Consider the following 26906-nt stretch of genomic DNA (forward strand, 5'->3'; position numbering starts at 1 on the left):
TTTCTAAATCACTGCACTCTTCAGCTCAGAATGTATGAAGCACAAAAACTCACATTCCTAATGCTCCTATTACTATAGCATCCCTTCACATAAATAAGGATTCACCCCATACTAGGGATGTCAACAAGTAGTTGACTAGATGATCAACCGATAAGCCCAGAGTTACAGTCTTTCAGAGCAGGATGCAGTTGATGGCCCTGCACACTTCCATCAGCACAAGTCCAATGGATAATGTTCCCACTCCAAACTGATTCGCGAGCAAGCAAAAGCTGTCTGTTTTCACTGTACAAACACCTTGCACTTCTCCACTGGCAAGGCAGCTCTCATTGGCGTGTCCTTGTGCCACACGACGGGGGATCAGCACAGCACAGCCCCATGAAAGTGGCTCTTCTCATCTGAAAATTCTGCAGCCCCTGGCTCATCATTCCAAGCTTGCACGACAATGTGATCCCATCACTCGGTGCATTTTTCCCTAAGCCCAAAAGCGGCATTCCACTGTGGTCAGCACTTCTGTGAATGTCACAAGGAACTAACTCTGCATGGACTCTGCATTGTTACTCTGAAGCTACATGAATAACTCGACTGCCATTAAGGTATTAGTGAGAGCTATCAGCATTTTTGTCAACAGCTGCAGTTCTCTTCCCGCAGACTGACAAGACAGAGCATGTAGCACAGAAGGTGAAAAAAGATGGTGCCAAATACGGATGGAAATGCTGGGATTTCTGGGATGTGAAACGATGCACTACAGGGCATAAGGATAGGACCCAGGATGCCCCTCTCCTCAGCCTTCCCACTAACTCTGTGGCAGAAGAGGAAGAGGTGCTCTGTGGGATAGCTGTTCAGAGTGCACCACTACAGAAGCCACTGCAAGCCCTACAAGTGTGGTCATACAACTGCACCAGTGGCTGACAATATGCACACCTACTGCTGCGTTCTGTGAGCAGCGCTATAACTGCGAGTGCTTTACATCTGCCACTGTAAAAATAATGCACTTTTGTTATTGTTGTTATTGTTTTTGTTCTGGTAGGGCTGACTTCTTCAAACACTTAATGTTTCAAGTAATACTAAACTATAGTGCTCCTTGTGGGTCCAGAGACAAAGGGTAAAATCTTGGCCCCACTGAAGTAACTGGAAGTTTTGCCATTGACTGCAGAAGGGCCAGGATTTCACATAGGGTCAAACTGTCACTTGATGCTTCATCTCCTGTAGCAGATTCCTCCAAGTGTCTGTAAGATTTGTTTGCTTATAGCAGAATTTCAAGCACTGCAGGAATCTGAAATTGTAGGAGTTTAGATCAGGTTGAATAATTAAAGCCCCCAGAAGTAAGGAAATATAGCAGCTTTAGCCTCTTTGAATCTGCAAAGCTCTATTAGAATGCTCTCTTGAGAAAAATACGCCAAAACTTTTCAACACTGTCAGGCTCTGGATGGGTAGGAAATAGAACAGAAAATTCTCTCTCACAGGGATCTCAACAATTCTATTTTGAGTTCTAATACCAGCCAGACCCAGCCATGAAGATGTGCAAAAAAATAAAATGTGGAGAGAATTAATGCTAAACAATTTATATTGTTAATAAAAAAGTTGAGTTCAAAGCTGATTCAAAGTTTTTATAGCTTTTCAGGTCCTTATTTATACAAAACACATGCACCTATGTGATCATTTAATTACATGTTTATGTATTCACTATTTTAGTGCACCTCTGAAGCTGCGTCAGTACATGCAATTATAAAATAGGCACCTTTAATTTGCTAACTTGTGTCAATATTTATTTTATTTATTGATTTATTTAAAAATATTTTTACCCTGCCTCTCTATTTAAAATATTTGAGGTGGCTTTACATTATATTTATATCTACATATATTATATAAAAAGTAAAATACAAGACCCCAAGGGGAGCATAAAACCTGCTAAGACACCTCAAGGTGGAGCAGGACACATACAAACTCAAGCACCAATAAAAGCAAGGATAAAAAGCATGGCTTTAGCATGATGCTGAAACAGTGCCAACGTTGGAACCAGGCGAATGTCCAGGGGGAGGGAATTCCATAACCTAGAGGCAAAAGCTGAAAAGGCCCTGCTCCACATAGATGTCAGCCTTATTTCCATAAGTGGAGGAACACAGCGCAGAGGCCCCACAGCTGAACTCAATCATCGGGCAGGTTCATAAATTTCATCATAGTGTGCATGGCAAAACCAAGGAGACTGCTTAGGAGAATAAAGAATAACATGTGTTCATAGTACCATTCTGGCTCTCAAGCATTTATAAATACATTAATTTCAGATAGTCTTTAAAAGTTTGATTTTATTTTGTAGCTGTAATATCCATGAAATCATCATTATCTTAGAAACTTACCAAGTTATATTTTGGATAGGTTGGTCTCCTCAATATAACAATGAGCTAAACTGACCCAAGCCCCCTAGATATTGTACACGTCGTTCTCACTTACCAACAACAAAAAGTTTTGAATCCAATTTAAATTGGGTATAAAATTGCCTGATCAAAAGATTAATCTTCTATTATAAGGTTAGTTGAATAATTTCTAATTTAACATTTCCTGCCACAGATGGTACGACATAACATCACAAAGCAGACTTTGGAAATGAACCACAACAGGCATTGGTGGTATCTTATTACCCAGCTTAATGCCAGCCTGCTTTGTGGTATCAGAACAAGACTAAAACCTCATGCAAGATTAGCCATTTTCCATCTTATCATGTTACTAATGTACTGGTATTCAAGTTTCTATGATGAAATAAAAGTTACAGATGCCAAAAGGAATTTTGTATTAGCTGATACAAAGCTCTTAATAGCAGCTCTTTATTTGTGTGAGGGGGAGAAGGGTAAGAACAGACCATGTCACACTAATCCTATGAGCCTCCCTTCCTATAACGACTAACAAAAAAGCCTAGGAATTTCCCCTGGGATGATCACCTCCCGCCATCCCAAAGTTTCTCATTTCTATTTGATTAAAATCTTACAAATAAGATTCTTTTTAAAAGAGAAAAAAAAAATCACACATGTCCCTTCAAGTGAAACCAAATACACGAGTCTCAGATGTGTCTTCTCTGAGGCATAGATGGACAGGACCCATCTCTTAATTCCTTCTCCTTTGTATTTCAGTGTTACCTGCATGGTTATATCGGTGAAAGTCCTAAGTTTTTCAAGGAAATCCTGAGGACGTGGGAAACCTCACATGATCCTGAAATAGATTTGCTCACAGCACAATGTCTGTAGGCTGAATGATGCAAAATAAATGCCCACAGGGCCAAATTTTACATGTTAACACCATATTCTGTAGAATGAGGAAGAACAGTCATAAAAAAGGATTTACTGAATGTTCCACCATCTAATATATCAGTTCTTTATGTAATATTGATGCAAATAATTTGCTCAAACTTTAAACAAAACCAAAAACCTTTAAACCTTCTGTGTGTCTATTGCCCTCTAATGTTTGGAATATGCAAAACCAGATCAAGTGTCTTTGACACTGCAATTTTCCTGTTCCCTGATGCAAGACTTTTAAGTCCTACTCCTATTGATAACTAATGGGGACTTAGTGTACACCAACAGCCGTCAGTGTTTATAACAGAGGTTTAAAAGTAGGGATGTAAGCAACTAGTCGTCTACTCAACTATCCGGTATGAAAAAGCTTGACAGATAGTCCAATAGTCCCACGACTAGTCACTCCCACCCCTTGCTGCCTCTATCACCGGTTCCCCCCAGCACCATCTCTGCAGGTGGATAGCAGGGGCCAGGTGTAAGCTGGGAATCAGCTGATTGCTGGCTTGCGCCCCAGTCCCAGACACTACGCCTCTGTTTTTTAAATGTATTAAGAGCCTGCCGGCTCTTAGTATGTTTAAAAATCATAAGTGCAGTGGGGGGCACCTGGCGTGAGCTGAGACAGCTGATTCCTGGCTTGTACTGTGTTCCTCTGCTATGCTTTAGCCTTTTAGCTAAGGCTAAAACACAGTGGAGGGGACCCAGCGCAAGCCAGGACAGCTGATTCCCAGCTTGCCCTTGGTTCCCCCCTCCCCCGCTGTGCACTAGCCTTTTAAAATGTATTTAAAAGGCCAGTGCACAGTGGGGGGACCGAGCGCAAGCCAAGATTCAGCTGTCCCGGCTTATGCTGGGTCCCTCCTGTTGTGCTTTAGCCTTTTAAATGTATTAAGCGCAGATAGGCTTTTAATACATTTAAAAGGAAGAGCCACAGCGGGGTTAGCTCCTGGGACCGGAGCTAACTCTGCTGCAACTTCCCTGCTTATTGACTAGTCGATGGAAAATCCATCAACTCGTCAATTAGTTTATTAAACTAAATTTAACATCCCTGCTTCCATGTTCTATATGTATGCAGTTAGCTGACCACATATTGGTATGGGTATAGTCAAGAATTGTTAGAGGTTTAACTAAAAGCTACACACGTTTTTATATCAGCTACTCAAAATGTACATTTGTCTGTGCTTTGATATTACCCCAAATATTATGGATGCTATTACAATCTCTTATGAAAAAGAGGCCCAAAACTCTTAGTAATTCTAAGCTGGCTACCTAAATTCACAGCCTTTGAAGGAAACTGGCAGCAGGAAAGATCAGAGAGAGCTTCCTCTGGCATCCAATTTTAAATGAGAAAGGTGAGATGTATTCTTTTATCTTTGTAGCATGAGAGGGATTTGAGATTTTGCCATCTAAGTAACAAAGTGAACAGTGAAAATCTTATTCACTGTGTGTAACTAACAGGAAATGTGGTTGTATGTAGGGCATGCTGGCAGGAAAAGGAGTAGCAAAGCTTTGTTTGAGGACTGGTATTCATTCTCTTTTTATTTAACCTTCTCCCATCCTTTTTTGGGAAGGCAAGGGAGAGTACAAATTACTGGAATCTAACAGAGGTCATTGAAGACTCTAAACACTTCTGCAATAAAAACAATGCTTAAAAGTTAACTGTGGTACACACATACACTGTACTTGTAGCTATAAAATTGTAAATTGATCTTATAAACCTAGGAGAGAGAAGGTGTAAATTAATCACACACTTAAATTTACATCTTTTTTTTTACTTATTCCCTCGGATAGGACCTTCTTTTCAAGCCCTATTTGGATCAGATCAGTTATTTGGGTGCTAAGCTCCCAAATAATTTAAACACTGAATGTGAAAATAGCTGTTCCATAGCCCTGGATTTCACTGTCTCTGGAAATCTGACCTAGCAGAGGTTGCAGATGCTAGATTTGTGTATTCAGGGATAAGGAATTTTATTGTAAACCCATGCTAGTTCGATCAGTATTCAATAGTCTTGACTAGTGCTCTCCCAACATCTATAAATGAGCTCAAGCTTTGTTTGTGCCTTTTATGATACCATGAACACCTTTTGCTCTATCTGGATATCCAAGAACTTTACTGGTTGCTGTTAACCATGTATTTGAAGTTCAAGCCTGGTTCATTCAGCTACATTTCACTGAGCAAGTCACACATGGTATTTTACATGTGACCTTTACTGGCCAAGCAGCTTATCCCATCTGAGCAAGAGGATCAGCTGAAGCCATTTTTACTTTGTTCTTAAGTAGGAGGGGCTGCAGTTTAGCTGTACTATGGGTCTGCTGGAAAAGTAAAAAAACAAAAAACAAAAGAAAAACATCTCTTTAAGTAGTGAGTATGTGAGAGTGAAACTGTCTCTAGTTTTCTCTCAGTAAGGAGTTTATTTCATTCAATATCTTTTACACATGGAATTTTTTAATTGATTCTAAAAAGAACTTTTTCAAGCAGTCAGATTCCCCTTGCACATGCTGCTATACATGCTCATTACACTAGTATAACCTGTAGCAGAATTAAACATTTTCTCTAATCTAGGCCTGATATGAGATTCAACCAGCTTTACCTTTTTAGACAGTAGCAGCCATCCATTGCTGGTCTACTATTTTGCTGTCTCTCTGCTATCTCAATGATTTGCATTCAACATGGTTGTGCTGATATATTTAAAACCACAGACAGTTCCTGTAGTTAGTCTTTGATCGTGTAACTTTTGTCAAAGAGATATCATGTGCAAGCCATACCATTGATGAAGATACAGGTTATAACGTACAGAAAAACAATTTAGCTTTCTCTGTAGTGACTCATTACAATATCTATTCTGAATTAAAGTTTATATTTATTTTCCCCTTGTTACAGCCACATTTTTCAAGGTAGGCACACATAACTGCAAATACCCAATGCAATGACAGACTGGATTATCATATAACTGAAAGAACCCCTGCTTTTGTCTCCTTCCAATAAATTTAAGGCAGGTTTTGGAAAATGGTAAATTCCATCTTAAAAAAACAATGTAATACTTTCCAAAAGCTCAACTGTGGATTTACTTCCATGAGTTAAAGTTTCAGAAAAGACACTGCTATCATTTACTGCTAACAAAATATAGGATTCTAACTGAATAGGCATCACTTCCCTATTGTTAATATTTATATGAGGAGACCAATCCAAACAATTCATTATCATGTAGTTCATTAATTATTCTTATGTTGGATGTAAAAGAGCCTTTTGAACGATTGTGTAGAGTTACTGACCCATTCCCCTTACTACTATGGTCCTGAATCTGCCACCAATTTAGATGGACTAGTCCTATGGATAATTCACAGAGTTTGGTGTCAGGCAATATGAGTAAGTTTGGCAGAAACAAGTCCTAAATTTCTACTACCTTTCTGGAATGTGATAGATTTTAACATTTTTTTGCCATACATTTATAATAAGCAAAGAACAAACATGATCCCATCTAATGTAAAAGCCACATTTTAAAAGAGCACTATAGTTCTGCCAGCACAAATACAGACAACAAAGTCATCGGAAGGTAATTTGTGTGCTCTCTATACTGTACTGCATATGTATGGCAAAATATGGCGGATAAATTAAACCTACAAAGAATACATTGACAAGACTTATCTAATGATAAAGAATACCACATGCTTCAACTTTTATATCAATATTTAATATGCAAATATCCTACCAGAAATTAAATGAGCTTTGATAAAAGTAAAACATGCAAGTAATTTGAAGCGAGCTTCATTTCACAATAAATTCTCTAGGAGAAAGAGACCATATTAGAGGTTCTGGAATTAGACCACTAAATTAAAGTTAAAATTTGCCAACTTCAAACCTGATCAGGCAACCGTTACTCATGATAAACAGTACTTAACCAAGTAGTCATATTGAAATCAATGGGAACAGGCACATGGTTAAACACTAATGCAAATAGGTGTAACCCACTGGTCAATATGTATTATGTATTTATCTTTCTCTGTGCTCAATTCAGAGAGTATGGCTCTGTTACAACCCTCTTCACTCACACTTTAGAGATTCATGTTTTCAGTTCAATTCCCACTGAAATTTAACAAAATGGTGGTCCTCACATAAAGCTTGCAAAAGTAGGCCCTTCAGTATTTTTTAATCAAATCTTCTCTCATATTCAGAGGTGAAAGTAAGTGGGTGCACCCAGGTGTGTGGCTCCAGCAAGAGCTTGCTGACTTGCGGCCGTAGCCAGCAGGGAGCTATTTAAAGAGTTGGCAGGGACCCGGATTGTAATAGAGCAGTACCTGTAAGAAATTTTAAGTTACTTTCACTTCTGCTCAAATTACCACAGAACTACCAAAAACAAATAAAATAAAAACCCTCTTACTATCGCAGTATTATAGCATGTTAAATATTTATGTTTTAAAATACTTCCTTCCCTTACATAAATAAATGCATCCGATAAACAATGTCTGGTTGCATTTCTATTTGACTTTCAACACTAGCATGCTTTTAAATAAGCAAAAATCTGTGAATATTTTGGGTACAAAAAACACACATAACACATACACACAGAGTAAAGTAACACAGCTCCCAACATACCTGATGATCCACAAAAAAGCAACACCACACCATGAGGTACTTTCTACTGTACTCAGATTTCAAATGGTTTCTTAATCGTCAATATACTAATATAAAGTCTTTGGACCACAGGGCGGTCTCTTTTTTCTCTCCTCCACTTTTCTGCAGAACTACTCCCCGTGCAGCCACAATGCATGACAGGAAGCAACGGCAATCTATATATTAGAAGTCTGAGAAGTTGAGACACGCATACCAATCCAACCATCTAAATCTTGTGGGTTTCTTGTTGGGTTTTTTTTTTATATCATTTGTCTTTGAATAATATTTTGCAGTTAGTATCTTTAATCAGGCAAGAGTAGCTATTTAAGAAAAAGCTCTACCAAGTGTTAAATAAATACATCATTTTGCTGCTTCTGCAGTCACAGTGATTGAGATCATCACTAGTAAATTTTACTAGAATGGGCAGAGCTGTTTCAGCTATCAGGTTCCCTAGTTATAGGAGAAAATGCATAGTACAAGTGAGGAAGGGATGATTGTTGACTTTCAACAGTGTTGTGCTTTTTTCTGTCGTTGTTGTTGTTTTTAAAAGTCTTGATTAGTGCCAGATGTGCATGCATCAGTTAAAAAAAACAAGCAGACTGTATCTGTTTATTGGGGCTTTTAAACCATCGATCTATCTACTTACCTACCTACCTACCTATCTATGGTTTCATTGCAAGCCTTGGTTAAGAAAGGTTTTGAAAGATCCTCATGAGAAAAGCAAAGACTTTAACTAGGAACTACTAAGCCAGAAGAAACTGAGAGCAAAAATCATGTAGAGTATAGAATCACTCCTGAAGTGAGGCCTCAAAATAAGATTTTGAAAAGGACCCGAGTTTTGTATGGAAAGAAATGTGCAGGAACTCCTCAGGAAGTTACCTTTAGCCCTTTTGCATTCATTAGTTCTACAGAACTGAAGCTAGATGCTTTGTTCCTGCTGGTTTTAACTGGTCCACAGGAGTACTGGATCATGGAATGTCAGACACTGACTGAGTCTCACTAATGTAGTGGGGGTGCTAAGACCTCACTGTGCCCCAGAAGTGGCCAGCTGCTGACCCGGCTCCTTGGTGGGGGGTGTAGGGTTGCCAGATGGTTAATCAAAAATACCAAACACACCCCTCCCCCGCAAAAAAAAAAAAACACTGAGGAAAAAATTCTGTTGAGAAAAAAAAAGGGGGGAGACCAAAGTTGCTGAGGAGGGGGAAAAAGGACCCTGAGACTTGTTAAGCAAAAATAAATAAATAAATAAATATATATATATATTTTTAAACAGCATGGCCCCTTTAAGAAATGTTTTTGAGGCTTTTTGGCTCTAACAGGCTGCCGGCGGCCGTCTGTGTCATGTCCTCCTGCTCTGGGCCAGACAGCTCCCCTACGGAACCAGGTAAGCACCTGGGATTTTTGCCTCCTGGTCAGGAAAAAGAATCAGAAAATACTGGACATTTTAGGTTTCTGGTATTTTCTGAACTTTTTTATCAGACAGGAGGCAAAAATACTGGACTGTCCGTGTCAATACCGGACACCTGGCAACCCTAGCGGGGTGGGAAAAGCACACAAGTCTTTGTGCACTGCCCCTGTCTTGAGCACTAGTTCTGTAATCCCATTCCCTGGGAACCTGCTGCTGGCTGCTTCTGGGGTGCAGCATGATCTGCAGTGCTAGGACAGGCACAAAGCCTGCCTTATCCGCACTGTCTACTGGGAGCCACTTGAGGTTAGCCCCTCCTGTCCCAGCCCTGAGGGCTCCTCCCTCAAGCTGAAACCCCATTCCACCATGGAGCCAATACTTTAGTCAAATTATGTTGAGTCGTGAGCATCAACAATTTTCTTCAACTGAGTCATGAGAAAGGAAGTTTGAAAACCATTGAACTAGCCCAGCAGTTCCCAACCCACAGACCGCTGGCTGCTGGGCCACAGCATTGGCTGGTTTCCTGCTACAGGGGGAGAGAAAGCCCCAAGCCTTGGTCCACAATCTGGTTCATGAGGAAGAAGCGCTGCCCTTAGGGTTGCCAGGTGTCCAGTACTAAACCAGACAGCCAGGTATTTGGGCCTTCTGTCTGGTAAAAAACTTCAGAAAATATCAGACATGTGAAATGCCCGGTATGTTCTGTTTTTTCTGGCTCAGGCATCTGCTGAAACATACGCAGCTCAGGCTGGCTGGAGGGAGGTTGGAGTGTCCTGAGAAGACTTCAAAATGGTCACCTTAAAAGAGAAATGCCTGCTCTTAAAAGGGCAAATTGTGGTTGGTTTTTTTTTGGTCAGTGTGACGGGGTGCAAGTGTTCTGGGGGGGCCTCAGAACCCGCTGCAACCTGGTATGCCCGGCGGGAGATGCGCCAGACCCGTTGTGCTGCCTTCTCAGAGGTTGCGGTGCAGCTGGGAGGAGGCAGGGTTGAATGAGGGCACAGTGGCCCACCCTACGTAGAAGGTGGGGTGGCCCACGCCGACGGTGCCCCACACTAAGCAAGGGGCAGTGTCAGAGATGGCGGAAGGATGAAAAGCATACCGGAACTCAAGAGCAGGGGGGAGAGCAGACTGGAGATCGGGACGCCCCAGTCCGAGGAGTACCGAGGACGGACCCATAGCCCCAGTATGGCCATAAGTGAGGATCAGGAGAGATAGGAAGTGGCCCAGGGCAGGGCTATGCTAAAGCCCGTGAGCTGGCGAGTTGAGGGAAGGATCCTCCACCAGCCAGGCAGGGACTGCACTGTCCTTAGGGCCCTGGGCTTGGTCAGAGTCTGGGAACAGGCGACGGAGTCTGAGGAAACATCAGGCACGGAGGGACGGTGAGCGGCAGGCCCCCGCTTCGAGGTATGCAGAGATCGCTTATATCGGGTTACAGGGGACCCCGACGGGCAGGAGGAAATATGGCAGCTCTTGGTCCTGGGCCGGTATCACAGGAAGGTGCTAGAGTTGGCCCACACCAACCCCTGGGCGGGCCACCAGGCGAGTGAGAAGACACTCCAACGCGTGAGGCAGAGGTTCTGTTGGCCAGGGATACACTGTGAGGTCAAGGAGGTCTGCGACTCATGTCCCAAATGCCAGAGAGACGGCCCTAAAAACATGCCAAAGGCCTCCTTGATCCTCCTCCCAGTGATAGATGTCCCCTTTGACAGGGTGGCCCTGGACTTAGTCAGCTCCCTGGAACGGACAAGGTCCGGCCATCAGTATATCCTATTCCTGAAAGATTATGCGACTCAGTACCCAGAAGTGGGGCCACTCAGAAGCACCACAAGCCCCTACTCTCACAGCCGAACTAGTAAAGATATTTTTGCATGTAAGGATCCCGCGCGAGATCCTAACCAATCAGGGCACGAACGTAACATCCCGATTAATGGCAGAACTCTGCCAACTGTTACAAGTCACAACCCTAAAGACATTAGTCTATCATCCACAAACAGATGGTCTCATGGAACGATTTCATAAGACCCTCAAAAGCACGTTACGCCGGTTCGTAGAGGAGGACCCACGGGACCGGGATAGGCTATTGCCTGCCTTATTGTTCACAGTTCGGGAGGTCCCCCAATTAGCCACTGAGTTCTCACCTTTTGAACTATTGTACGGGTGACAACCCTGAGGTATACTGGACGTAGTCAAAGAAACTTGGGAGAAACAGGCATCCCAAGTCCAGGGATCTATCCAGTATATACTTCAATTGTGGGAAAGACTGAAAGCCCTGGGCGAATTCGCCAAAGCAAATCTACTTATGGTCCAAGACAGTCTCAGTACTACAATAGAGGCAGTAGGCTAAGGGTTTTCGAACCAGGAGACAGGGTACTCCTTCTGCTGCCCACCCAAGACTCCAAGTTAATGGCTAAGTGGCAGAGACCATTCGAGGTGGTCCGGCATGTGGGTGAGGTTGATTATGAGGTGCGTCTGCCCAGGAAACAGCCAACACCACAGATATACCATGTCAACCTCTTGAAAAAAACTGAAGGTCTGCAAGGGGCTATTAATTAATCCCTTCCCCCTGGAACCCAAGCTGGGGCCATGGGGAGGGGAAAGGGATAACCCTTTAACCCTGCAGGTAGGGAGAGACTTGACCGTCGAGCAACAAGGCCAACTACAGCGAGTACTGCAGGATTTCTCGCAAGTCCTGTCTGCGAGACATCCAGGCCAAACAACTCTAACATACCACCATGTGGCTACTATGCCAGGGAAGAAGGTACGTGACCTGGTATGGCCCCTCCCCAAGATGATGTGGAGTACAGTTTGGGAGGAATTACAGAGAATACTGCAATGGGGAGTAGTGGAGGAGTCCCGTAGCAAGTGGAGGAACCCCACAGTGTTGGTACCAATTCCCAAGGGGTCTACACGTTTTTGCATAGACTTCCGCAAAGTAAATGCCATCTCTCGTTCTGATGCATATCCAATGCCTCGAGTAGATGAACTATTAGAACAATTAGGAGGAGCACAATATATATCTACTATTGACTTGACCAATGGCTACTGGCAGATTCCCCTGACGTCAGCCTCAAAGGTAAAGACAGCCTTTTCCACCTCGTTTTGGCTGTACCAATTTATAAGAATGTCTTTTGGGCTTCATGGGACAACCACAACATTTCAGCTCCTTATGGATAAAATATTACAAAAGCACGACCAATATGCCGTGGCTTATATAGATGACATTGTGGTGTACAGTGAGTCATGGGCTGACCACCTTCAACGGCTGACAGCAGTCTTAACATCTCTGAAGGAGGTGGGGTTCACGGCCAACCCCACCAAGTGCCCTTTTGGGGAATGAGAGGTGTCTTACTTGGGCTACACCGTGGGGCTGGGTAAGTTGCAACTGCTGGTGGACAAAGTAGGTGCCCTTAGAGACGACCCGCACCCATCAACCAAAAGACAGTTGTGTCAGTTCTTGGGGCTGGTGGGTTACTACAGAAGGTTTGTCCCCCACTTCACAATGATAGCCACACCATTAACAAAAAACACACAACCTAAGAAAGTGGGGTGAACTAGGGAGGCCGAACAGGCATTCTGAGCATTAAAGGAACAACTGACCAGCACCCCGGTGTTGAGTCAACCAGACTTTACAAGGCCGTTTATATTATAAACAGATGTGTCAGAAATCAGCCTACGGGTGGAGTTATCCCAGGAAAAGGGCGGGGAGAAACACCCTGTCCTTTATTTAAGTCGGAAGCTTCTCCCGCGTGAAGTAAAATACTCCACAATCGAGAAGGAAACCTTAGCCATGAAATGCGCTGTCAATGTGTTATGATACTACCTTGTAGGGAATAATTTCCAACTGATTATGGCTCGTGCCCCCCTCTGCTGGATCCAATTGATGAAGGATACGAACACCCGCGCGATGCGGTGGTACCTCTCCCTACAACCCTAACATTTTGAAGTGGCACACAGACCGGGCCAGAAGCATAACAATGCCAACTTTTTCTCCAGGACGCCCCTGGATGAGGAGAACAAATCACCAGCAGTAAGACCGGACTTACGGGGGGGTGACGGGGCGCCGGTTTTCTGGGGGGCCTCGGAACCCGCTGCAACTCGGTACGCCTGGCGGGAGATAAGCCAGACCCATTGTGCTGCCTGCTCGGTGACTGTGGTTCAGCTGGGAGGAGGCAGGATTGAATGAGGGCAGGGCCGCCCACGCTGATGGCTTGAAATTTCAGACTTGTGATCCTCATTGAGGACATTGTTTTCTTTCACATCATCCTGCAAGATGTTAACATGCATGCACATTGCTCCAACCCACCCACCCCTACCATCAGCGGAAGTCCTGCGTTTGAAGAGCTCACAAGATTCAGTCCCAGTCACATGTCCAAATCAGCAGACTACTTCCTTGAGAGATTTTCCATCTGGATGCTAACAGATTTTTTTCTCGAGTAGGAAGAGAAGAAAAAGATTGTTTAAAAAAATTCTCATGGATAAATCTCCAGGCTACCTCAGCTCACATACTTTTATTTTTTAACATCATAAATATAGTAGCCCAGTGTCTGTGCACCTGTAATGCTGACGTACACGGCCCTGCCCGTGTACGTCAGTGCCCCGCCCCCCCTTTCCCTTCCGCTGTGGCGATCTGCGCTACTCAGCTGGGCCCCGGTGGGGGAGCAAGCAGCGGCAAGCGGCCGTTTGGGGTCCGCGCTCCCCATGGATGGGGAGCACGGACCCCAAACAGACACTTGCTGATGCTTCCTCCCCTGCTGGGGCCCAGCTGAGGGGCGCAACACTCCGCGCCATGGCGGGAGGGAAAGGGGGGGCGATGACGTACATGGCCACGCCCCCTGGCCATGTACATCAGCGCCCCGCTCCCCTTCCCCTCTGGCCGGGGCCCAGCTGAGCGGCACAGTGCGAGTGCCGCTCAGCTACGCCCCGGCGGGGGAGCAAGCAGCAGCAAGCAGCCATTTGGGGTCCGCACTCCACATCCATGGGGAGCGCGGACCCCAAACAGCCGCTTGCCGCCACTTGCTCCCTTGCCGGGGCCCAGCTGAGTGGCACAGAGCGCCACAGCGGAAGGGGAAGGGGAAGGGGGCAGGGAGAGATGGAGGGGAGAGAGAGGAAGGAGGACGAGGAGAAGAGAAAGGGAGAGTGAGAGGCAGGAGGAGGAGGAGAAGAGAAAGAGACGGAGAGAGAGGCAGGAGGCGGAGGAGAGCTGGGGGGGGGAGGCAGTAGGAGGAGAGAGAGAGAGAGACACGGAGCGAGAAAGCTCAGGAGAGAAGACCTGAAAATCCCGTCTTATGACAGGCTAATTGGCTAGTTTTCCAATATTTGCCTAAAATTACATGCATTGTCATCATTAACATTTAGAATATTAAACCAAAGTACATCCATTCCCTGACTTACGAACAGGTTATGTTCCAAATAGCTGGTTGTAACTCTATTTGTTTGTAAGTTGGAAATGCCCCATATGAAGCACTCGAAGCGTAACCAAGCACCAACAACACAGCAATCAACAACGAAAAATAGAAACACATGAAAAAAAACAACACTACTGCAACAACAGCAAACTTTCTTTAACAAACATGAACATGAAATACAAAACACAATGCAATAATTTAAATACAGTAATGTGAATTGAATTAACTGGATGAGGAATTGGAGGAGTAAAAAACTACAGTAAGAACATCATCAACAGATTCTATTTCAGCAGTTCCTTTGCTGAAAGGCATTGGTTCAGTATGGGAGGCAGCACTGCTGGGGGCTTTCTTTAAAAAAAATATCCATTTTGGACTGGACAATTTGTTTTTTCTTCTCATTATAAATTTCCTTATAGAAAGCCAGGCCATCCTGAATTAAACGATCCACCTTTGAGAATCTCACAACATTAGGGTCCATTTTTTCAAACATATGCATTCCTTCATTTATTTTGCTGAAAGCTGCAGCCATTTCTTTCATCACAAAGTTTTTGGGGGCTGCTGCTGCTTCTTCTTCTTGGGCTGTTTGTCTCTCTTCCTCTGCTACCCTCTCCGCCTCGAGCTGCATTAAATCTTCACTGCTCAGCTCCTCCCCAACATCCTCAACCAGTTGGTGTATGTCTTCATTATCCATTTCCAGATCCACTTCTTTCGTGAGCTGTACAATGTTATTAGAAATGTCTTCCAGTGCCTTTTCTTTTTCAAAGCCTTCGAAATAGTTTACAAATCTTTTTAGGATTTTCTTCCATATGCCATTCATACATTGGGGAGTGACTTCTTCCCACCCTGCAACAATGCTCCTTATGCAATGCAGACTGTTGTAGGCCTTCCAAAATTCACGTAATGTTTGCCGTTTTCACATTCTGTGGCAGCTACTGCCTTTGCAAATGTGTTGCGAAGATAATATGCTTTGAAAGCAACTATGGCCCCCTGGTCCATGGGTTGGAGAACAGATGTGGTGTTGGTAGGCAGAAACAACACTTTAATGTCGGAATATAAGTCATTTAGGTATTGAGGGTGACCTGGAGCATTATCCAAAATAAGCAAAATTTGGAAAGGAATTCCTTTCTTCAGAAAATATGACTTGACTTCAGGGATGAAGAAGTTCATGAACCAATCTTCAAAAAGTGCAAGCATCATCCAGGCTTTCTTATTTGCGTGATAATGGACTGGTAAAGTAGCCTTGCTGATATTCTTGAAGGCTCTACGGTTTTCAGAACAATAAATCAAGAGGGGTTTCAATTTATACCCAGAAACGTTGCCTCCTAACAAGACAGTTAGATGATCTTTGAAAGCCTTATAACCAGGCATAGTTTTTGCTTCTTTATGTATGTAGGTACGTTCAGGCATTTTCTTCCAAAAGAGACCTGTCTCATCAATATTAAAGATTTGTTCTGGAAAATAATTTCCTTCTTTTATCAGCTTATCCAATTCTTCTATGAAAGGTTCTGCCGGTTTCGAATCAGCACTGGCTGCCTCCCCACTTAATTTCACATTATGAAGGTTTGCACGCATCTTGAAATGGCTGAACCAACCGTGACTGGCAGTGAAAGTTTGGTCATAGCCATACCCCTCCTTTTTCTTTAAGTCTTCAAAAAGGCTACGAGCCTTAGTTTGTATCGTCATGAGACTTAATGGCGTGCGTTTTTCAATTTGATCTTCCATCCAAAGCACTAAGAGTTTTTCCATTTCCAAGATGGGACCTGCTTGTTGCTTTGTTAGAATTTTTGATTTCATAGGAGCAGATCTTTTCACTGCTTCCCGAATGCGATCGCTATCCTTTATAATGGTGCTGATAGTGGATTTTGATAGCCCTAACTTACACAACATGAAGGACATTATTTGACCCCCCTTTATATTGTCTCACTATCGCTATTTTCTGTTCCAAATCAATAGTTTTCTCTTTCTTTTCTCACCACCCTTATCACCCTCCTTATCTCTAGCCCTTTTTCTTTTACTTGACATGATGGCCACAAGCAAACACCAAAAACCCTGTGAGGGAATGAAACATAAATACGCTGCCTGACCGCAGACATGCAAACACAACGTGCTGCCGCAAGGTTGGTCGTAAGTGCAGATGGTCGTAAGTCGTGGTGGTCGTAAGTCAGGGAATGGATGTATATAATTTAAAATCAGATATCTTAAGTGTACAACAGATAAATTGGATTTTTTGCCAGGTTACGTAAGAACATAAGAATGGCTATACTGGGTCAGTTCCCTCTAGCCCAGTATCCTGTCTTCTGACAGTGGCCAATGCCAGATGCCCCAGAGGGAGTGAACAGAAATAGGAATCTTCAAGCAATCCCTCTCCTGTCACCCATTCCGAGCCTCTGACAGAGGTTAGGGACACCATTTCTACCCATCCTGGCTAATAGCTATTGATAGACCTATCTTCCATGAAGTTATCAAAGCACAGTCCCTAATTTTGCCCAGTGTCATTTCTTTATGTATTTCTGTGTACTTTCTTTAGGTCACACAACTGACTGAATTCATACATGCAATGGACAAATGCATGTAATTTATGTGAACACATTTGGGTCTGCTATCCACTGATATTGTTGTTTCAATGATTCATCAAAATGAAGGAAAAAGATAATGTTTTCTAGAAAAACATATTGAATGTGAAATATTTTCTTGTTTTATATTCAAAGGCTAACTCAAAATCAAAAACATTAAAGTGAGTCAATTAATCTACACTCATCTACACCTACTGAGAGTCTGGCTCATATTTTAAAAATATTTTCATATTCTAATAATGTAAATATTCCAACTTTACAAATGTCTAAAATAAGAAGAGCAATGTGCAAAACTGATTATGGCTAAACATAATTAAACTTGCAGAAATCCAATACACTCAATATATCTAAGCAAAAATTAGAAGTTATTTTTAAGAGGCAGGATCTTTGAACCATACTGTTTCTTCTGATACTGTTTCTGTTGAGGAAAACCATTTGATGAATATTATTTTGTTCTCTCTCACAAATATCTTTTAGGGCTATTTATTAATTACAATTAACTCATGCCAATTAACTCAAAATTTAATTGTGATTAATCTCACTTTTAACTGCTGTTAAACAACAGAATCCCAATTGAAAATGTTGGATGTTTTTCTATATTCTCAAATATACTGATGTCAATTACAATAGAGAATGCAAAGTACTCACTTTATATTATTATTTATATTACAAATATTTGCACTGTAAAAAATAAAAATAATGGTATTTTTCAATTCACCTCATGCAAGTACTGTAATATAATCTCTATCATAAAAGTGCAATTTCCAAATGTAGTGCATTTTTTTTTTTTACATAACTGCACTTAAAACAGTGTAAGAACTTTAGAACCTATGGACATGTCTACACAGAAGGGCAAAAGTCAAATTAAGCTATGCAAACTGAGTTACATCAATTGCATAGCTTAAGTCAAAATAGCTTAATCCGCCATTTGGCGCTGTCTAGACTGCAGAAAGTCAAAGGAAGAACATTCCTCCTTCGACTTCCTTACTCCTTGTGAAATGAGGATTACAGAAAATCTGAGAGTTGAGGCATGGAACATACTTTCAGATGTCTAACAAGGGCAATACTACAAGGCGGAAACTACAGAACACAAAAACATTTTTAAAAATGATCAACCGTCTGCTAGTAGCATCTGATTCAGATGATAAAACGAATTTGCATTAGTCTGCACTGTTTTGGATTGTTATCGAGCAGAACCCATCATCAACTTGAACATACGTCCTTTGGAAAGGTGGTCAAAGTATGAAGGGACACATGAATCTTTACCTCATCTGACATGTAAATATCTTGAGACACTGGCTGAACAAGAAGTAGGACTGAGTGGACTTATAGGCTCTAAAGCTTTACACTGGTTTGCTTTTGAATGCAGGGTTTTTCTCTGCATAATTCTACATTTGTAAGTTTAACTTTCATGATGAAAAGATTTCACTACAGTACTTATAATGGGGGAATTTAAAAATACTATTTCTTTTGTTTCTTTTTTACACTGCAAATATTTATTTGTAAATGAAAATAAATATAAAGTGAGCATTGTACACTTTGTATTCTGTGTTGCAAATATTTAAACATGTAGAAAACATATTTAAACATGTAGAAAACATTCAAACAGGTTTAAATAAATGGCACTGCATTATTGTTTAATTGCATGATTCATCACGATTCATCATGATTAATTTAAAATCACCTGACATCCCTACATTTTTTAAACAATAAATGTCTTTTAACTTTTACTGACAGTTATTTCCCATAGTCCCCCCTCCATTTATTTTAATTTCTTCTTATTTGTTCAGAACATCAATTACAAGTTTTTTTTCCAGAGCTTGTATACTTATACCTATACAGGCAAGAATATTAAAAAAAAAAATTGAGTTGGGCAGAAAGCTAAGGACCGTTTAAAATTTATTTCACATTTTAAGAATATAAAAACTGACACACACTAGTAAGAGCCCCTCAGTTAACTGTAAAACCTTGATCTTTTATCAGCTTAAATTATATGCTTCTGCTGAATTTGGAGGAAGTAGACAGGCTGTGAAACTGCTAAACTGATATCAATCAGCAAAGAAAATTAGAGTTACTGCTTCATTTTCCTTTTGAAGTATAAGCGGATAAAAAATGGATAGGTTAAAAAAATGCCATAGGGAGTTTTCTGACATTTAGGCCAAGATTTTAAAAACCGACTAGTGATTTTAGTCACCTAAGTTTTGGGATGTCCAATTTGAAATGTCTCAAAGGGGCCTTATTTCCACAGAATGATGTTCGGTACTTTATGAAAAATCAGATACCCTTGTGGTAGCTCAAGTCGAGCATCCAGAAATTGAGATAGCAAAAGTGACTAGTGATTTTGGGTGTCTTACTTACATAGTTCTGAGGTTTTCTATAATATCACTTGCAAAGTGGATTGTAAAGAATAATTGTTTACAGGAGCATGAACTATTGTAGCATTTTTAACACTAAAGGCAATAGGGCAAAATTCCTCGCCCCTTACCTTCTAAAATATATTTTAACAATGCAAGTTCCGTCAATGGAAATCTTTAGGAACATGCAAATATTTCCAAATGTTAAGTAAATCTTCTATCTGAACTTCATCTCACTAGTTTTTTGTCTTTGGGATACAGCTTCATACATTATTGAACCAAAAGAAATACAAGCACATTAAAAACTGCTTATGCCACACAAATGAACTATTGTGTTTGATGCACATCCCCTCACGAAGGACGTCTGATGAGCAGTCTAAGCCAAATCACAATTTAAGATCCTAATAGCTATCTGAACCAATGAACTGCTGAAGGATGAACTCTGTTTTGTGAAATGAAGATCCACATTAGTTCAGTGATTTGTAGATTTTCTCCTACTGAACAGTGCTGGCTAACGAACCGATGTCTTCATTTTGTATTGCAAATAAAAGGTAAGAGGTTTAAACGCATGCACAAATCAGTTTAATGCAGATTCCAGGAATAGGACAGGACAAAACTTCCCTGATTACAGTAATATGGCAAAATAAACTTGAAACGCTGTTAAATTTCATATATTCTCATTATTTTAAATTCTTTAGACAGTACCAGCTTTTCCTTGCAACAGACAGGTTAAGTAACTAAATACAATCATTCAGGAACACTATTTTAAAAATATTTCTGTGATCCTCAAAAGAACAAATCTTTCAAAAGTCTTATAAGAGTTAAATTTGCAAGAAAGCTGACGTAGGAGGCCAGGCAGGAACTATAAAATCATTTCCTGGTAACACTCAGATTTCCTTGTACCACTTCCTGCCGCAACATGTAAACATTTAACTTTGCTGTAGTTGTGTTCCATAATGTACTAATATGAAAAAATGAATATATGTATATTACAAGGCCAAAGAGTAAATCTGAAATTTTGCTGCATACATAGCAGCAGCAAATTAAAATGAGAATATAAAACTTTGATAGCTAGGGGGAAAAGGGCACAAAAAGATTGTCTGTCATTGGTTTTTAAGTGGGGGGAGGAAGGAGTGAGTGCATTCTGGAATCTGACAACATGTACACAGAACCACCCATTGCACTGTTTTTATCCCATCAGGCACTAGGAGCATAACCCAGAATGCAAAGGGGTGGCAGGGAGTGTGGAATAGCTACCCACAGTGCATCACTGTCAACATTGACAGTAGCCACGCTATTGGGGGGACACTGTATGAAACTCCTGAGCACAGGGGAGACATGCAACTTTGAATTCACAAAATTGGGTGCTAAAAAAAATTGACCTTAATCATTTCAATCTTATTTCATAGTGTACTGTACACAAGGCCAACTGAGCTGAGAGAGAAAGGAACAATTGAATTGGAGAATGGAAGAGGCAGCTGGAGAAGGGAAGAGACAAACTTTGGAATTGCCTAAGTTGTGATTTAACAGTTAAATCAACAAATTGGGTGTGTCTTATTTAGATTGGTGACACTGGCAACCAAGTCATCAATCTTTTTCAGTTATTTGATAAGAAAGGCAAGGTGGGTATTAATACTGCATCTTTAAAACAGGCTCCAACAATGCCACTGTTCCTCCAACGCATCCATGAATACCAGTTCTTCAAAGATAAAATTATCAGACTAAAAATAGCTTAGTAACAATGTGCTAGAGCCTATGCTATATTTACTTTTAAATAAAGTTTAAATGTGCAAACCAAGAAGAATCAAGTTCAACTTTTAAGTGACCTGTATGAGAGTCATTTTTTATAGTTTTAACCATTAAAATGCAACCAAGTCATAGGAGTGGAATTATTCCAATGTCTTACCATGCAACAGTCTCAAAGAGTACACTCCAGAGGAAAAAAGAACACACACACACACACACACACACACACACACACACACACACACACACACAAATAAATGGACAGAGGTCAGTCTGAGTTAAACTGAAGGGAAGTCAAGTTCATCTGCTATTGAAAAAAGAAAATAGCAGTAACAACAGTGGGAGGACTAGGTAACACCCTAGCTATAATTAAAGACAGGAAATCTGTTATACAACAGAATATGGCATTTAACTTGGGAGGGCATCAGCTAGATCTATCTGTTCTATCACATGTTACTTATAAAAGTTAGTATTCTTTGTATGTGAAAAATAGTGAGGGTGACAGGTTTATAGCGCATATGGAACATTTTTACTATAAATAACAAGCCACACCCAAGACAAAAGTAATCCTAATTACAAAGCATTTAAAAAGCTTTTTAAAAGTTTCCTGAGATAGATGCATGAAATATCTGTTGAAGAGAACATTGTACCCCCAAAATATATATACAATATACCAAGACAGCCCTCTTAAAGGAACAGAATATTTTTTTCATTACGAACAGAACTAAAAGAAAAATATTATATCAAGTAACTGAGTATCAATAAACAAGAGGTTATCCCTATGTTTGCTTAAACAGTAAACGGTAAGATGGCAAAATCTGCCGATGATACAAAACTACTCAAGATAGTTCAGTTCAAAACAGACTATGACGAGTTACAAAGAGATCTCACAACTGTGTGACTGGGAACAAAATAGCAGATGAAATGTAACAGTGATAACTGCAAAGTAATGCACATTGAAAAACAATCTCAACTATACATATAAAATGTTGGTGTCTAAATTAGCTGTTACCACTCAAGAAAAAGAACTTGGCATTACTGTGGATAGTTCTCTGAAAACCTCCACTCAATGTGCGGTGCCAGTCAAAAAAGCAAATTGAATGCTGGAAATCATTAGGAAAGGGAGATAATAAGACAGAAAATGTCATATATTTTTAATATAAATCCATGTTGTATCCTCAGCTTGAATACTGTGTGCAGATCTAGTAATCTCATGTCAAAAATGTATTGGAACTGGAAAAGGTACAGAAAATGGAAACAAAAATTATTGGGAACATGGAGGAGAAATTAATAAGACTGTGACTTTTCAGCTCGGCAAAGAAATTACTAAAGGGGAGATATGCTAGAGGTATATAAAATCATGATTGGTGTGGAGGAAATAAATAAATAAGTGTTACTTATTCCTTCTGATAACACAAGAACTTACGGTCACCAAATGAAATTAATAGTCAGCAGTTTTAAAACAAACAAAAGGAAGTATATCTTCACATAACATGAAGTCAATTTGTGGAATCCTTCACCAGAGGATGTTGTGAAGGCCAAGAATATAACCTGGTTCAAAAAAAACCAAACAAACTGGATAAATTTATGAATGATAAATCCATCAATGGCTATTAGCGAGTAATGCCAATATTTAAAAAGGGCTCTAGAGGCGATCCCAGCAATTACAGACCAGTAAGTTTAACGTCAGTACCGGGCAAATTAGTTGAAACAATAGTAAAGAATAAAATTGTCAGAAACATAGAAGAACATAATTTGTTGGGAAAAAGTCAACATGGTTTCAGTAAAGGGAAATCATGTCTTACTAATCTATTAGAGTTCTTTGAAGGGGTCAACAAACATGTGGACAAGGGGAATCCAGTAGATATAGTGTACTTAAGATTTCCAGAAAGCCTTTGACAAGGTGTGACGTAGTGGGGGTAACTGGCTGGGGCTGTGGGCGACCTCTGCTGTCTGTAGCACGACCCAGCAGGACAGGGGATGAGTCATTATGCAAAGGGGGCTCCACACCTGTCTGACCAGCTACCCCTCAAGGAGAGAATCAAAGGAAGGTGGAATGCCGCCCTGGCTGGGGGGCAGGGCTGGAAGAGGGTTAGTTAGTTTCTGTCTGGGAGCATGGAGAAGACAGCCTAGGGAAGGAGCTGGGGAGTGGGCTGGGATTATAGGGCCCAGCCACCCCCCATCTCAAAGGGGGGCACTGAGGCCTCTTAGCTGTAGTTTCTGTAACCAGATGACAGATGCTGTGCTGTATCCTGGAGAAGTAATAAACTCCCTCTATTCTATTGGCTGGTGGAGTCTGTTCGTGCCATTTCGGGGGTGCAGGAAACGGGAAAACCCCAACGCGCCGTCACACAAGGTCTCTCACCAAAGGCTCTTACATAAATTAAGTTATCATGGGATAAGAGAGAAGATCCTTTCATGGACTTAGAACTGGTTAATAGGCAGGAAACAAAGGGTAGGAATAAATGGTAAATTTTCAGAATGGAGAGGGGTAACTAGTGGTGTTCCCCAAGGGTCAGTCCTAGGACCAATCCTATTCAACATATTCATAAATGATCTGGAAAAAAGGGTAAACAGTGAGGTGGCAAAGTTTGCAGATGATACTAAACTGCTCAAGGTAGTTAAGACCAAAGCGGACTGTGAAGAACTTCAAAAAGATCTCACCAAACTAAGTGACTGGGCAACAAAATGGCAAATGAAATTTAATGTGGATAAATGTAAAGTAATGCATATTGGGAAAAATAACCTCAACTATACATATAATATGATAGAGGCTAATTTAGCTACAACTAATCAGGAAAGAGATCTTGGAATCATCATGGATAGTTCTCTGAAGACGTCCACGCAGTGTGCAGCGGCAGTCAAAAAAGCAAACAGGATGTTAGGAATCATTAAAAAAGGGATAGAGAATAAGACAGAGAATATCTTATTGCCCTTATATAAATCCATGGTACGCCCACATCTGGAATAGTGTGTACAGATGTGGTCTCCTCATCTCAAAAAAGATATACTGGCATTAGAAAAGGTTCAGAAAAGGGCAATTAAAATTATTAGGGGTTTAGAACGAGTCCCATATGAGGAGAGATTAAAGAGACTGGGACTTTTCAGCTTGGAAAAGAGGAGACTAAGGGGGGATATGATAGAGGTCTATAAAATCATGAGTGGTGTGGTGAAAGTGAATAAGGAAAAGTTATTTACTTGTTCCCATAATATAAGAACTAGGGGCCACCAAATGAAATTAATGGGCAGCAGGTTTAAAACAAATAAAAGGAAGTTCTTCTTCACACAGCGCATAGTCAATCGGTGGAACACCTTGCCTGAGGAGGCTGTAAAGGCTAGGAGTATAACAGGGTTTAAAAGAGAACTAGATAAATTCATGGAGGTTAAGTCCATTAATGGCTATAAGCCAGTATAGGTAAGGAATGGTGTCCCTGGCCTCTGTTTGTCAGAGAGTGGAGATGGAAAGCAGGAGAGAGATCACTTGATCATTATCTGTTCAATTCACTCCCTCTGGAGCACCTGGCATTGGCCACTGTCGGCAGACAGGGCACTGGGCTGGATGGACCTTTGGTCTGACCCAGTATGGCCATTCTTATGTTCTTATGGGCAGAGATGCAAAACCACACTCAGAAGTGTCCCTAGCCTCTGTTTGCCAGAAACTGGGATGGGGTTGCATCTCTTGATTACTTGTTCTGTTCTTTCACTCTGAAACATCTGGTATTAGCCATTGTTGGAAGACATAATACTGAAGTAAATGGTCCACTGGTTTGACTCAATATGGCCATTCTTATGTTCTTAACCTGAAAACAATATTCCTACTAGACTATGGAGTAAATTTGTGTGTTAAGGCTGAGGTAATGATTTGACATACTTAATTCTTAGATGCAATTTAAAAAAAATCCATAAACAAACATTGCCCAGCAGCATTCATTGATAATACAATAGACATCTCAGCATTGCAGAACTCTTTAAATGAACTATAATTGTTACTGATAACTGTGCCTTTCGGGTATCAAATTCATAATGAATGACGGTAAAACATAGGGTATAAAAATGATTATTTATCTTAATGGACCAAAGCTTTCACAAAAATTTTATGAAAGAGAAAAGGCTCCCACTGGTTGATTAATTTGAGACCTAAGCAGTAAATGTGTTTGTAAACAAACAATATTCTGTTCAGACTTTTAAAAAATATGCCAGCTGGAGATAATTATTAGTATCATACTTTGTTGGCACAGTGGGATTATTATGGTAAGTAAAATGTGTTGAAGCAACACGTCAGTTTGTAATAATAACTCCAATACTGTCTGTAATTTGCCATAGTGAACTGCTTTTTTTCCCATTCAGTGTATATATTAAAAAGTACAGCTAATCTAATATGTGTTTTGGAACTGTAATTGGAATTGACTCTGCTATCCCGTTGCGCAAATGCCACACAATGAATTTCTGATAGCATCTCCTCTCATTTGCCAACATAAACTTTGCTGTTCCTGGAGAAATTAGTCCAGTGACTAAATAACAATAAGACTTTTAGACTGTTCAGCAACAAAAACCAACAACAAATAATAAAAATTACAACTCCTTCCATAGATTAAGGTGGCAGACATCAAAACCAGTACTTTTCTAAATAAAAACTATGGGGAACCTATGGCCCACAGATGGGATCCCACCTACAGTTTGCCTTGATCTGGCCCGTGTCAAGGCTCTGGGCTTCCCCTGCTCAGCAATGGCACTCCTGCCTGCAACAAGTCTTCAAGCCTTAGTGACCCCCATGTGGTTGGAGCACAAGCCCTGGCTCCCCACTGCAGAGTGAAGCAGCAGGGAGACAGAGCAAAAGACCCTGCATGACTGGTTCCTCCTGGTGGTGAGAAGGAAGCAGTTCTGTGCATTGCCATTGTCTCCCCTCTTCCTCCGCCATGGGAGAATGGCAGTGCAAGTGGCCTGCAGGCTCCACCTCTGTTGCTCCCATTAGCCGGGAATTGGAATGGGAACAGCAGGAGGTGATGTCTGCAAGCATAGGGTGCTCTCTCCCAAACCCTCTCTTCCTCCTAGCCCCCCCACCTCAGCCTGCTTCTGCACCCTACCTTTCGCTTAGACCCTCCACTGCCAACCCCCTCCCGCATCCTACTTCTCACTCAGACCATGCACCCACCCCTCCAGCCTGCTCTTGCACCCTACCCCCTTCCCAGATCCTACTCTTGATCCTCAGCCCACTCCCTTGCAGCCCCCACCCGTACACTGAATCCCTCATTTTGGCCCCACCACAGAACCTTGGAGTATACCACAGAAGTCTATGAGCCCCAGATGTCCAGAAAAGTTAATCTAGACCCGGGGGAAGATCTGAGCCTCGGCGCCTACACTCTCTCATTCTCACCTTGTGTGAATGAATCAAGTGTCTCTTTTTTCTCCTGCTTCAACATCAGTGAAGGGTTTTTTGTTTGTTTGCTTGTTTTTTGCGCTTTTCACTTGTGTGGCCCTTAACTGATTTTTCTGTGCGTAAGTGGCTCCCGACCCAAAAAAAGGATCTATGTACCGC

The 26906-nt window shown here is 41.4% G+C and overlaps 1 protein-coding gene across 4 annotated transcripts in view; it reads right to left on the reverse strand.

Moving 5' to 3' along the window:
- The window catches only part of ARHGEF3 (Rho guanine nucleotide exchange factor 3), a 257794-nt gene that overhangs the window by 142663 nt on the left and 88225 nt on the right, over nucleotides 1-26906 (reverse strand). The window contains exon 1 of one of the 4 annotated variants that reach the window (XM_075938878.2): nucleotides 7873-8020. The exons of the other annotated variants lie outside the window; for them this stretch is intronic. Within the exon in view, the coding sequence (XP_075794993.1) occupies nucleotides 7873-7905 (33 nt within the window). The 5' untranslated portion in view covers nucleotides 7906-8020. Of the gene's footprint in view, nucleotides 1-7872; nucleotides 8021-26906 lie in introns of those variants that run through there. 4 annotated transcript variants of the gene reach the window in all.

The sequence above is a fragment of the Pelodiscus sinensis genome, chromosome 11 (assembly GCF_052426305.1).
Source record: "Pelodiscus sinensis isolate ZL-2025 chromosome 11, ASM5242630v1, whole genome shotgun sequence".
Lineage (NCBI taxonomy): Eukaryota > Metazoa > Chordata > Testudines > Trionychidae > Pelodiscus > Pelodiscus sinensis.